The sequence below is a fragment of the Scyliorhinus canicula genome, chromosome 7 (genome assembly GCF_902713615.1).
Source record: "Scyliorhinus canicula chromosome 7, sScyCan1.1, whole genome shotgun sequence".
In the NCBI taxonomy this organism is placed as follows: Eukaryota; Metazoa; Chordata; class Chondrichthyes; order Carcharhiniformes; family Scyliorhinidae; genus Scyliorhinus; species Scyliorhinus canicula.
This window is the reverse complement of record NC_052152.1, coordinates 137311382-137325563: the sequence shown is the minus strand read 5'-3', so window position 1 is coordinate 137325563 and position 14182 is coordinate 137311382. Positions and strand designations below refer to the sequence as shown.

The 14182-nt window shown below is 44.4% G+C and overlaps 1 protein-coding gene across 3 annotated transcripts in view; it reads left to right on the top strand.

Moving 5' to 3' along the window:
* Positions 1-11084, top strand: part of LOC119969409 (cadherin-22-like) — a 1080568-nt gene extending 1069484 nt beyond the window's left edge. For all 3 annotated transcript variants that reach the window (XM_038803029.1, XM_038803028.1, XM_038803030.1), the window contains 2 exons: positions 3954-4205; positions 8159-11084. In XM_038803029.1, coding sequence (XP_038658957.1) covers positions 3954-4205; positions 8159-8655 — 749 coding nt within the window. In that variant the 3' untranslated portion in view covers positions 8656-11084. The remainder of the gene's footprint in view (positions 1-3953; positions 4206-8158) is intronic.
* The last annotated feature ends 3098 nt before the right edge of the window (positions 11085-14182 follow it).

Genomic DNA, 14182 nt, shown 5'->3' with positions numbered 1-14182 from the left:
AGCCTCTGGCTGTAACTCAAGGCTGGAAGTTTTTGCACAGGGTTCCAGAGAACTGAGAAATTGCTCATCGTAAGTTGAAACCTCCTGACGATCTGGAGAGTGGAAGAACTGAGCCAATATTTTCCTAATTGAATCTGGGGACATATAAGGTGAACTCACCAGAATGGGAAATGTCAAAAAGTTTTAATAGCTTATGAGCGTGATCTAATAGGCTGGAATCGAGGAGGCATTCCCAGCACTTGTAGCAGCAAGAAAGACTCTGCTATCTAACGGCACTCTGGCGTTTTTGGTAGCCCAGGTGGGAAGGTACACAGTCGCATTTCCTACATTGAGGAGCTCCGCTTGCCGGAGCCCCTTAGTGCAGGAGGAAAACCAGGACGCCATTTATAAATGGAGACCCGATCTCTCTAACCCCAACGTGACCTCTGGACTTCCTCAATGTCCCAACTAGCAATGACCCTGCTAGTGCCACGTGAGAACCCTGCAACTGCCAGTGTGCCAGGCTGGCAGTGCCAAGATGCCCAGGTGGTACCAGCAGTGCCAGGGTGCAACCCTGCTCACAGACCAACCACCCGGGGGCCACCAATTCCCTGGGAGGATCCACCCCCCCAAGTGCCACCCTGCCTTGGTGGGGACCAGTACTGAACGGTGCTCTCCTAAGGTCTCTGAGGCAATGGGGTTAGATCCCAAAGCCTCGGTTAGATTAGGCAAGCCCATATTAGAGTGAGACTAGTTGGTCACTCTAATTTGCAGATTTGCCAAATACTGATCCCATCCACAATAGGTGGATCTAGATCGCGAGATCCTGTTAGATCTTGCGAGGTGCGGCGAGCAGAGTAAATCCCAGAGGTGGTCTCTTCCAGCATCTACCGGCCGTATCAAGTCCCCTTTTGGGCAGGACGTGATCAGTAGATCACTCTCTATATTGCAGCACTGACACAGATACATGATATGTGTGAATAAATGTGCATAGAATTAACATGCTCAATTTTAAATCTGCTCCAAACAGATTTAAATTTTTCATAAAAGGTGTGAACCATCTTATCTTAAAATCTCCGCTCAGTGGGAGAATTTGGAACTTATTCATTGAGAGAAATCTTGATTGATCCTGACCCCTGAAGTAAAGTAAATTCACACAAGCACCAGCCCTCCCACCGTGCGCTGAGCTTCACTATTGTGGCTTTTTCCCTTCGCATATTAAAGGATCCACCCTCGCACAAGTCACTATTAGGTTGAATCAGCTGCTTCCTTCTAAGTTAAAACCTAATTCCTGTGCCCCATCTACACTGCCAGAATCAGCAAGGGCCTCAGCCGGATAAATGAATGCTGCCCTCTGATTGGTCCAGAGGATTTGAGGCGTGACGTTTCATGTATCAAAGTTGATGTTTCAGCAGACCGATAAAGGTGTTGATGAGCCATCAATTGAATGCGAGACGAGTTGCTGTACAAAAGTTAGGCTTTAATAAGCTAGAACTTAGCCCTGCGGTCGACTACAATAAATGGACGACCGCCGGGCGTTCTGACCATTTATACCTCGGTATGGAGGTGTGGTTAACTCAGCCTCTCGACCAATCGGAGAGCCGTCACATGACTGGTCTCAACCAATGGGTCGAGAGGCACATGACCGACCAGGACCAATGGTAAGCCGGTGTTCTGCACCAATGGCAGACAGCTATGCAAATCATACCACCACAGGTGTCTCAACTTCAAGACAGGTTACATGAACCAGGTGCCCTCCTCGGGACATTGTTTGCCTGCAGAGGCAATACAGTCCCTCATTTGTGAACAATTTCCCAATGATGGGGGCACATGATCAGCCAATACCAATGTGGATACTCTTATCGGTAGGGGCTCATTGTAATAGCAACAGCTGTCTCACCAAGAAAGGTTGGAGAGGGTACAGAGTGAGATTAACCAGGGATGACAGACTTTCGCGTTGTGATGGAAACATATGGGACATTAACTTTCTAGAAGAAATTGAATGGAAAAGGAAAGATTTGTAGGGTTGAGGGAAAGAGCAGTCACATGGGACTAAGTGGAAAGCTTTGGGTCAAAAGGTTTCCTGGTTAATGTAAGATTTTATAAAAGTAATTTGACACATCAGACACTGGAAGTATACTATCTATTTAGAGGGTATTTTTGGGTTCTGCCACTTTCACACCTGCGTTATGTTAAAAACTAAAATGCGAGTTAAATGCTAGCGAGTTCAGTAAACTTCAGTTGCCTTGTTAGTAATATGCTGATCATGTGTACAATTAATTCATGACATATGAACTTATTTGTAGGATTGTTCAGTACCATCCTTCAGTTCTGTCTGCTCATGTGAAAGTGCACAATATCGAAGAAATATCAATAGTAATTCAAACACCCAGGTAAGGTTTGCAACATGTTGAGTGCTTTCCCAACCATTCCTCCCTTTAGACCACGCATTGGTCCCACTTTCCCAATGGTCCCGTATACTCTAAATTCAACACCTGATTCCTTTCAGTGTCTTAACACAAACCCCATTGGGATCATATTTTGTGAGAGTGCAAGGCTGGAGGAATTTAGCGCAAAGTTGTCTTCAGTTAACAGGCTAAATTCAACTTGTGCACACAGTGTTAATTGTTATACTCGACGAAAACCAGGGAGTAATTTTGGGAGCAGAAAACATAAATTAGTATAAACATCCCATATTCCTCATGCTCAAACTCATATTGGCTGAGAGATGCAGAGTTTTCTACAGAAACATTCGTTAAATAATATAAAAGCTCAAAATGAAGCAATGCTTCAATATTCTTTTGATCAACTGTTAAGTCTCGATGTGCATGTTTGGATGTGAATGTCTGCAGGACCATTTCCTCAATATCTCAATTAGGGACATTCGTGTCACAACAAGTACAATGATCAGTCCAGGTGGCCATTTTGAAAGATAATTGGGATCGTTTTAGTTTCTTCTGCTCTTACAGAAAGGCTGCCCTCCATACCATGTTTAACGATGGACTGACCAGGAACTGACAGAATCACCCAATTTACATTAACAATGAGAATTGAATCTCCAAATTCTAGTTGGGAATCAACTGGTTCCGCTGATTCAGTCAGTGGCAATCGCCACTAGGCTCAACATCAGTGAATTACTAACAGTTTTTGGTTTTGCTTTCTCCAACTCATGGAGTCAATCAAAAGCCACAATGATACTGCAAGAACCAACCATTAAAAAACATCTGAACATTTACAAGGAACATCATAACTAAACATATTAATAACTCATAGAATTGTGCAGTAAAGAGCCGGGAAGTTTAATGTCACAAGCATCCCTGCATGACTGGTTTGACCAGGTTATCATTGCAACACTGAGCAGAGGCCATAATCTCATTCTGGTTGATATATTGGATATATGCTTATCTTCTTAGTGGAGTGGGTGTGAAAGGCATTAAAGCATAGCCTAAAAGGCTGGCAAGGTGTTATTGAAGAGAGATCTAAATATATATTCATCAATCTTTGCATCATGTTACTGGAAGTGAGGAGTTAATTAGACTAATTTCAAATAGTACTCGAAGGCACGGAGTACGGGAAGCAAAGTTAAACCAATTTATCACTGTCAATGAGCTGAAAGATACATTTCATTTGCTCTGCTACAATCACTTGCAAACATATACAGATGTGTCTATTTTTCAAGGCCACAACACAGCTGTACTGACAGCTTTTTGAGATGTGTTTATGGGATTAAACATTAGTTTCATTTGGTGCTGGACATTGCTAAACTGAAACTGAAAAGCAATGTAAAGCTTGGTTGGGCAGAGTGGAGAGACATTTATTAGTGTTTAAATTCAGACTAGTCAATGGGCTCCTGGCATCAACAGCCTTATAGGAGTCTAGCTGCAGTAGTTGAAACCAAATTCTGCAGTAGTAACTGTACAACATTTAAGATGTGCTGGTTCTAACCAGACAAACTTACATTTTGCTTCCTTTAGAAAACACGGCTGGAATTCTAACCCACAGAAATGGCTTCAATCGTCAAGAGCAGGACATCTACCTTCTCCCAATTCTTGTGGTCGACAGTGGACCGCCAGCCTTGAGCAGCACTGGGACCCTCACCATCCGGGTGTGTGGGTGTGACAGTGATGGCACAATACAGTCATGCACCGCCACAGCTTATGTGGTATCCGCAGTTCTGAGCCCAGGGGCACTTATAGCTCTGCTAGTCTGTATACTTATACTGATAGGTAAGCAAATAAGTTAATCCTTAAATTATAGAGCATATATTTATTGTTGCTCCGTCAGGACCCTTAAGACTTAAAGAAAATATATGCGCCTGGGTACATAGCTGGCACTCGCTAAAATATAGACTACATATTTGATTAAATAAAAACAGAAAATGCTGGAACCGCTCAGCAGGACTGGCGGCACCTGTGGATAGAGAAGCAGAGTTAACGTTTTGAGCTTCAACTAATGACTCCTTCAGGATATAGTCAACTCAAAACGTTAACTCTGAATCTCTCGCCACTGATGCTGCCGGACTTCCTGGGTTTATTTTTTCCAGCACTTTCTGTTTTTATTTCGATTTTCTGCATCCACAGTATTTCGCTTTTATTTTATGTTTGATGGATATTCACTTTGGTGAGGGATGTTATTGTATTTATTGTCCCTTTTGTTTTGATTTTGGAATTTAAACTTCAGTCCAGATCGTGCGACTCGTCTCTCTCTGTTGATTGTATCCATACATTCATTCTACTCTTGGCAATGAAATTCAGATGCTCACTGTCGAGATCGTCTGAAACCTCAGCACAACACTGGCAGTTGATGAGGGACCAGCCCACTGAAGAAAGGTCATGTGGAGAAAGATGCAGGACATGGTATCATAACACTGCTACAAGATTGGGTGGAAGGATATAGTTGGGGCAAAGTAATACCACCTTTTACTCTACATATTGACCATAGAATTCGTATTGTTCATTAACTTACACTGACATCCTCGACTTTAAACAGCTTGAAAACTTACGAGCACAAAGATGTGCAGGTTAGGTGGATTGGCCATGATAAATTGCCCGTAGTGTCCAAAATTGCCCTTAGTGTTGGGTGGGGTTACTGGGTTATGGGGATAGGGTGGAGGTGTTGACCTTGAGTAGGGTGCTCTTTCCAAGAGCCGGTGCAGATTCGATGGGCCGAATGGCCTCCTTCTGCACTGTAAATTCTATGATCTTCTATGATCAAAGCACAAGTATGAAGAATAATGAACAGACTTGTAGTTGAAAACTAAAGCTGCGTCTCAGTATTAAACTGTAATAGCATGGAAAGTTGCAACTCATGATGCCTGGTGTACAATGAATGTTTCGGGAACAGTCACACTTGAGCATCCAAACCTCCATATTATTTCTGAACATACCCCTCACCTGTCCTCATTCCATGAGTCAATCATGGCTCACTATCCTGACTTTGGAGTAACTTTGCCAAGTTTCAAACCAAAAGATTTTGAGCTTAACGTTTTGGCTGGATTTCCCGACCATTCGCTGGTAGTGTGATTCTCTGGTCCTGGCAGTAGTGCACCCCCACCCGTGGATTTCCCAGCGGCATGGGGGGTTTCAATGGGAAATCCCATCGACAAGCAACAGGTGTAGAGAATCCCACTGCCAGCGAATGGTGCAGCCAAATTCTTCATCTTCCCTAGCAGTGGCAGTGGAGTGGACCCGCAATGGAGAATCTAGCTCTTTATTCCAGATGTTCCAACAACAACATGTATTTATAGAGCATCTTTGATGTACTGGATCATCCTAAACATTTCCCTTGAACAGCAGCATGTTTGGGGAAGGGGGTGAGATGGGCAAGGAGGGTGCAGGGTGGGGATTTTGCCAACTCCACAGCTGTCTCCAATTAAACTGACATTGGGAAGGCTTGTTGTTGGTCTTCCCCCCCCGGAGGCCATTTAGAGCCTTTAACAACCACATAAAGGCCTCATCCTGTTGGGTTTTCCAGTCCAGCCGCTATCAATGGGGTGGGGGTTGTCGCTTGTTCACAAGCACTTTGTGCCTTATTGAGAGACCCAGGATTGAGAAAGTGGGAGGACCCGCAGGAAGCAAATCCCCTGTCTGACCTCCTACACCCATTCATGCCAAACTTTCTCTCACCGCTCCACTCCTCTCCCTCGCCCCTCTGGCAGCCCCTTCCTCACAACCCCGAGCCTTGATCAGAGCCCACATTCACCTCTGTCTCAGAACTTAGTGGTTATCTTCAAAGAAGGTTCCACTGATGTCCCAGCATTCTCGGTGGCACTGTCAGTATTGGAGAGTGCTAGTCTCTGATTGGCCAGCAGTTTTTGGGGGTGCAATCTAAACCCTATTCTGGTCTTAATTCAGTGGGAGGTCCATCACTCTTCAGGTAAGGGCCTGATTACCTCAGGATAGTGTCTGGCCTCTACAGAAAAGCAACGTAGGGCACTCACTTCTTCTTCAACAAGTGAGCGAGATGCCTCTCCCCCCCCGCCCCACCCTTCCCCATTGCCCACATTAAACCCTGGCCATAGTCACTGAGCATCAAAAAGAGATATTCAGGCAGATGATTAAAAGTTTGACCAAAGAAGTAGATTTTAAGGAATGCCAATAAGGAGGAAGGAGAGGTAGAAAGCTGAGTGTTAGGGCCTTGCAGCTGATGGCACAGCCCCCAATGTTGACCAATTGAAATCAGTCATATCCAAGAGGCCAGAAGTGTGGCTATCACAACGGGGACCCTTCCACCGATTGGAAAACTGGTACCAACACAGGATGTTACAAGTTACAGAGGGACATAGATAAGCTGCAGAGCTGGGCTGAGAGGTGGCAAATGGAGTTTAATGCAGAAAAGTGTGAGGTGATTCATTTTGGTAGGAGTAACAGGAAGACAGAGTACTGGGCTAATGGTAAGATTCTTGGTAGTGTGGACGAGCAGAGAGATCTCGGTGTCCATGTACATAGATCCCTGAAAGTTGCCACCCAGGTTGAGAGGGTTGTTAAGAAGGCGTAAGGTGTGTTAGCTTTTATTGGTAGAGGAATTGAGTTTCGGAGCCATGAGGTCATGTTGCAGCTGTACAAAACTCTGGTGCGGCCGCATTTGGAGTATTGCGTGCAATTCTAGTCGCCGCATTATAGGAAGGATGTGGAAGCATTGGAAAGGTTGCAGAGGAGATTTACCAGGATGTTGCCTGGTATGGAGGGAAGATCTTATGAGGGAAGGCTGAGGGACTTGAGACTGTTTTCGTTAGAGAGAAGAAGGTTAAGAGGGGACTTAATTGAGGCATACAAGATGATCAGAGGATTAGATAGGGTGGACAGTGAGAGCCTTTTTCCTTGGATGGTGATGTCTAGCACGAGGGGGCATAGCTTTAAATTGAGGGCAGATATATATAGGACAGATGTCAAAGGTAGGTTCTTTACTCAGTGAGTAGTAAGGGCGTGGAATGCCCTGCCTGCAACAGTAGTGGACTCGCCAACACTAAGGGCATTCAAATGTTCATTGGATAGACATACAGATGATAAGGGAATAGTGTAGATGGGCTTTAGAGTGGTTTCACAGGTCGGCGCAACATCGAGGGCCGAAGGGCCTGTACTGCGCTGTAATGTTCTATGTTCTAACACTGCCCTGACCAATTTTGAGAGGCCTAATCAGATGATGTCCCAATGTTGCCGCCCCCAGACTTAGGTGGAGGGAAGTGGGAAAGTGGCCGGATCTCCACCCCGATTTTCCTTATCGATCACATAGTGTGATACCCTCCACAAACCCGTTCTGGGGGTAGCATTAAAATCCACCTGCCTTGTTTAGGTGCTGAAGGATTTGGTTGGGTTGAATGCCATTTTATCATAGTTCATTCATATTCGCTATGCTTTTTACTGTGATATTAATGTATCTGGTTCAAAATGTTTGCATTAATATTCTGAAATCTGGAGGAATTAAGTGATGCTGGAAAAGAAGAGTGCAAAATCTTTCTGGACCAACAATCTAGTAGGAGTCAAATGGCCTCCTTCATGCATCTCTTCCTTGCATTCCTGCGAAAAGTGTCAAAAGTTCCACCTTGGATATAATTGCAACAGAAAACACATTTCATTTCAGCACATTGTAATTTGTGTGGTTGTGCTGTCGGGTCGGCCAGGGTCCATTTAATTGATTTGAAGACAAATCACTAACATGGTGTCTTTTTATTTTTGTGCAGTACTTGTCCTCCTCATCTTGACTCTGAAGAGACATAGGAAGGGTCACATGATCTCAGAGGATGAGGAAGACATGCGTGACAATGTAATCAAGTACAACGATGAAGGAGGAGGGGAGGAAGACACCGAGGCATACGACATGACTACCTTGCGAAGTCTGTACGATTTCACAGAAGTCAAAGCAGATGCAGAAAATGTAACCCCTGAACTTCATTCTCTGCCCCAGTGGTTTCAGAATCCTGATGCAGATTTTTCCATTTTCAGGAGTTTTGTCTGTAAAAAGCTTGAAGAGGCTGATGTGGATCTTTCTGTTCCTCCTTATGACTCTTTTCAAACTTATGCATATGAAGGCACGGGCTCTCTGGCACAGTCTCTCAGCTCCATTAACTCTCTGTCCACTGACTCTGATCAGGACTATAACTACCTCAGTGACTGGGGGCCTCGGTTTAGGCAGCTCGCCGGACTTTACTCAGGAAACCAGGCAGATGATGGATCATAGCATCCGCGAGCTCAGCTCCCTGTTCCTCTTGCTTTATTGCAGAAACAGTACAATCAATCCCAATAAAAGGGTGTAGCTTAAATCCTAAAAGCTGACACTCGTATCATTCAGGAAAGTCATAAAAATAAACTTTCCTCTTCAAATAAAAAGAAATTACCTTCTCCAACTAAAGTTCCCAAACTGGAAACTGGCCGGTCTTTCCGAATCACTTACTGTGGTAAAACATCGCCAATGAAATGGTGATTCTAAACACAATAAGCTGGCAATATTCCCAGTGCAGTATCGTGACAAATCTCCCTTCTTCAATGCGTTAAAAAGCTTGGCAGCTAGAGTGAAGATAATACCTAGTAATGTGCAACAGTCCAAATTTTAATACAACAGACAAGGCCACTGCTGGCCAGGAAGTATCGCTGGTCTCTATGAGGTGACACGGAATCCAAAAATGTCACTCTCAGTGAAGCACCATTTTGGTCCAGAAAAGTTTCCAGTTTTGAATTGTTGAATTGATTTGACCGATTATTTGAAACACGTTTGTCAAAGCCCTGATAAAATGACAGCGCTTACACAATTACTTCTGAAAAAACAAACATTTATTGGCATTGGCATTGCTGCAAGCTTTGGTTGTGCAATAAAGTGGCAGTGCCAGTCCTAATTAATGATTGTTGCCAATGGCTGGATAACTAACTGTGGGCGTAAGGTGACAGCAAGTTTCACAGGTTGGCTGTAGGTTTCTTGGAAGCCCTTGCATCATGACGCAGTGGAATGAAAGCAATTGCAGCCAAATTGCAAACATCAATTGGGGAAAGGATCCATAGAAAACAAAAGGTCTCAGGACAGACAATGGGCACTAAGATAGCTTTACTTCAGCTGATATTGGAGAAGTTAGCCATTATGGTTAGGTCCATGAGGAAAATGAATTCAAGGTAGCCTCACAATGGTTGGTACATCAGCCAAGACATATATAAATGGAAATACCGGATTCTGCAACCTTTAATATTGTGAGGATTTGTGCATTTTTTCCTCTAATACATTGTACACTCATTGTCCCGGTGTAAACAATTCTCTGGGCGCTCGCTGAAAGGCAGTGCAAGCAGAAATGCTAGTGTTACTTGTGCTGATAAGACAGTGATAATCCAGGGCCACTGGTTTATGGTGACTACTAGTTCCTCACTCAACTCAAGCCTTTGAATGAGTCAATTCTTGTTTTTATTTTTGGGGTTCTTGGATTTTTACCAGGACCGTGCTCTGTTGTTTGATGTGTTTTCCCAAAAAAAGGTTAAAAAGAAACCCAGTGGCTCGATTTGTAAGATGCAAAAGGAGCTGTCCTCATTTATCGGGTGAATGACTGAGTCAAGTTATGTTTTTATTGCCCGAGATCTAGACTTTCTAACCTGTGATCCACGGATCATGTTCCACGATTCTACTAATTTATCTTTGTGAAGAACCGCAACCCAGTGGCCTTGGTGACAACCCACAACAGTTGGGTGACTTTTCTTGTATTTGTAACAGTTACCTTGATTTCTATCTTTTTCTTAGCTACACTTTCAGTGAGCTTGATATCTTGCAGACACCACTGGAGCTTCAGACCCACTGCTGTGCCAGAACAGATGGAGGTCCTGACCTCCACAACACATCCTCAACACTTCAGATTCTTAGCCCTACCTGCAGTTGCTTTGTTCTACTTCTGGAGCAAACCAGTTTGAGGAATTTGTTATCCGTACATTTGCAACAACCATCTCTGCTTCTCGGACACCATTGCAGTAGGCAGAGACATGAGGTGACAACCTACTGGGTCTAAGTTCCATTCTTCCCTTCCTGAACTTGCTCTGGAACTCCCTCATCCTACGATACGATGCAGCTTGAGTAATGATGTTGGAACCAGTTCTTCTCAGACCCCCATCTACCCTCGACAATGAAGTCAACCAAAATCAGCTCTTTCCTCCTCGGACCTCGGGATATTTGAGGCTATTAACGTCACACAGTCATGCAGACGCATAACGTAGTATTCTTTAACTATAAGACACAACACAACCCTCCGTGCCGCAAAAAAAATCAAGAGTGTTGAATGGAGGCAGAATTTCCCCAGTTAGGATGCCCTATGGACAAAACTACCATCCTTCAAAATAAATGTCAGATGTCATGAGGAAGAAACAGACTGAACATTCCTGACAGCTTTGGCTCTAGGCCATGTTAGAGTTCACAAAGCATGACTTTTTATACAGAAAGATGCTGTCAAGGTCTAGTATGTAAAATGCAAGTGTCTGTGTCACTTTTTCCTTTTGCTGTAAAATATGACAGAATTGGTACATTTTTATACTCCCCCTGTATAGTGATGAAGAGAAAGTAGTAAAAAGGTAAATATTTCTGGTGCTATGTTCAGTATTTTAAGATGCGGTAATCAGAAAATAAAACTTTCAATATTCATCTTTCATGTGACTTATAACGTTTCTTACCATGAAGCTGAACATTTCAATTCCCTCTGTTCATGCTCAGTGAAATGTTGGCCTGAGTATAAAAGAGTTTCCTTGTTTTTAATTTGTGATTCTTTCTGTTAATTTTGGCAAAGAGATTAAAAAACAATATTCCTCAAGAGTCCTTGTTAAGTAAAGCAAGTGTCTTATAATGTGTTTGAAGGGAATAAAATTTATGTACTGAAAAGCAAAGAATGAAATATTGACTAAATTTAAATTACATTTTGTTAAATACTCCAATGCCTTGAGGTACATTAACTCTCTCCCATGAAAAATGGACAACGGAACGCTTGCAAAATTAACCAGGGCTCTCAGCTACACACAGTGAGGATAAAAGACAAGAGAATTTCACTAGTCCAGTTTCATAACTGAGAGACTTTTATACAATCAATTGCACTGGCAAAGTGACTTTTCCTGGACAAACATAATCACCCACTTCGCACACAGTGGATCCCACAGACTTATATAAGATGAAGGGCCAATTTTTTTTTTTGGTGGTGGGAGGAATGTTGCAATGAAGAGCATCAGGGAAATTCTTGATCTTCCTTCTGAGCAAGAACATGGGATCCTTCGAATCTATCTAAAAAGGCAGATGGGACCTGGATTCTGTCATCACTCTCTCGCATCTGTGTCAAAAGGGTTGTGGGTTTAAGTTCCACTCAGATAATTGAGCACAAGATCCAGGCTGATATTCTATTGCAGTACAGAGTGAAGTACCAGTAGATTAGACAGCGACTTTAAGGTAAGATGTTAAACCACAGACTCATCTTCCCTCCCTGTTAAATGTTTTTTAAAAATTACACTATTCAAAAAAAAGCATGGGGTGGGGGGCTGGGGGGTTGTTCACCTGGTCTGCCTCTATTTATCCCTCAGCCATCACCGCAAAAAAGGAAATACTGGTTACCACCACATTGTTCTTTGTGGCAGCTTGCTGTGCACATTGGCTGGTGCATTGCTTACATGACTACAAGACTACACTTCAAAGAATTGCTTCAATCCCTTGAAAGTGATTTGGCATATCCTGAGGTTGTGAAAGGTGCGATTATAAATGCAAGTTTCTATTTTTTTTTAATCAGTATGTAAAAAGCTCTCCAAAAGAGGAAACAATGCTGAATCTAGTCAGGGAGAGTGAACCATCGCTGATAAGATAAATAAAAGTAGGGGAACTACAAGGTAACAGTGATCACAACAATAATAGGATTTAAGATAAAGACTGAGAAGATAATATGCAAAACAAACTTGAAGTGATCACTTGGGTGGAAAAAAAGTTGATTTTACAAGGATAAGACTAGAACAAAGGAAGGATGGCACGATGACACAGTGCTTGGCACTGCTGCCTCACAGTGCCAAGAGCCTGGATACAATTCTGACCTCAGGCAACTGTGTGTGGAGTTTGCACTTTCTCCCTGAGTCGGCATGGATTTCCTCTGGGTACTCCAGTATTCCCCACAGTCTAAAGATACGGGGCTGGATTCTCCAATATTCCAGTATGTCCCCATGCCGCCGTTAAAATTGTAGAGTTTTACTCCTGAAAATCCTGAATCAAAGGGACACAAATTCCCAGCCCTGCAGGGAGCTAGCAGGGACCCGGAGTAGATCTCGCAGCTTTTGCTGCTGATACGGGCCCCCGCACCTTCGGGTCAGAGGCCACGCATGCACACGACAGCAGCCTCCAGTGGCCGCGCTGTGCTCCATGGCAGACTCAGACCACGGCGCTAGACCCACAAAAGAGACCCCCGATCGGCCGCGGCCCGACCCTCAACCCCAGCAGAGACCTTCCCAGGCCGTCTATAAGGTCCCGCCCCCGGCATCCGATTGGCCTGCCCCCGACCAGGGCAGCTGCGGACTGAGCTACGTGAGTATCCCGACTGGCTGGAGCAGATTAGTTTCACTCCTTCTGGACTTAGGCCGGTCGGGAGCGGAGAATTTCGGAGCGGGCCTGTGTGAATGGCCCCAGATAGGTCCTCAGCGGTGTGAGGGTGCGGAGAATCCAGCCCTTGCAGGTTAGGTTGATTGGCATGATACATTGCCCCTTAATGTACAAAGGTGTACAGCTTAGGTGGGAAGGTTGGGGAGTGGACCTAGGTAGGGTGCTCTTTCAGAGGGTCGGTAAGACCTGATAGGCCAAATGGCCTCCTTCTGCCCTGTAGGGAACTATGTTTTATGAAACTGGAAAAATGTATTGACAAACAAAGAACTAGAACAACAGCGGGAAAAAATTTGAATGGTGGTCAATAGAGTCCAAAAGTCCAACACCAAAGTAAATAGTAGTGATGCATCATGGATGAAAAAAGAAATAGGGGCAAAATTTAAATTTGGGAGAAGAAAAGTGCATATCGTCAACACAGGATGAAAGAAGGGAATATGAAAAAAATAAAAATAAACAAAAATAAAGTGGAACATAAAGTAAAATTACTTTATAGAACAGAACAGGTCCTTCGGCCCTCAATGTTGTGCCGAGCCATGATCACCCTACTCAAACCCACATATCCACCCTATACCCGTAACCCAACCCCCCCCCCCTAACCTTACATTTATTAGGACACTACGGGCAATTTAGCATGGCCAATCCACCTAACCCGCACATCTTTGGACTGTGGGAGGAAACCGAAGCACCCGGAGGAAACCCACGCACACAGGGGGAGGACGTGCAGACTCCACACAGACAGTGACCCAGCCGGGAATCGAACCTGGGACCCTGGAGCTGTGAAGCATTTATGCAAACCACCATGCTACCCTGCTGCCCCTGCTTTATAGAGCAGAGATACGCTGTTGAAGCTTTTAGTCTTGAGCACATCAGGACAGATGCAAGAATACCGGGCGAAATTCTCCGCACCCGCGGAAAGTCGGCAAACCGTCGTAAAAATCGGGACCGTTTTACGACAGTCGCGAAGGCTTCATTTCCCGACCGATTCACTTCCTGGAAATGGGCTAGCAGCGCGGCCGCGTCAATTACGTGCGTGATGACGACGGAACGCGACGACGACACGAACCCGCCCATGTGACGCCGCCCGACGCCGTAACAAGGCGCGGGCGACCACAGAATCTGTCGGGCA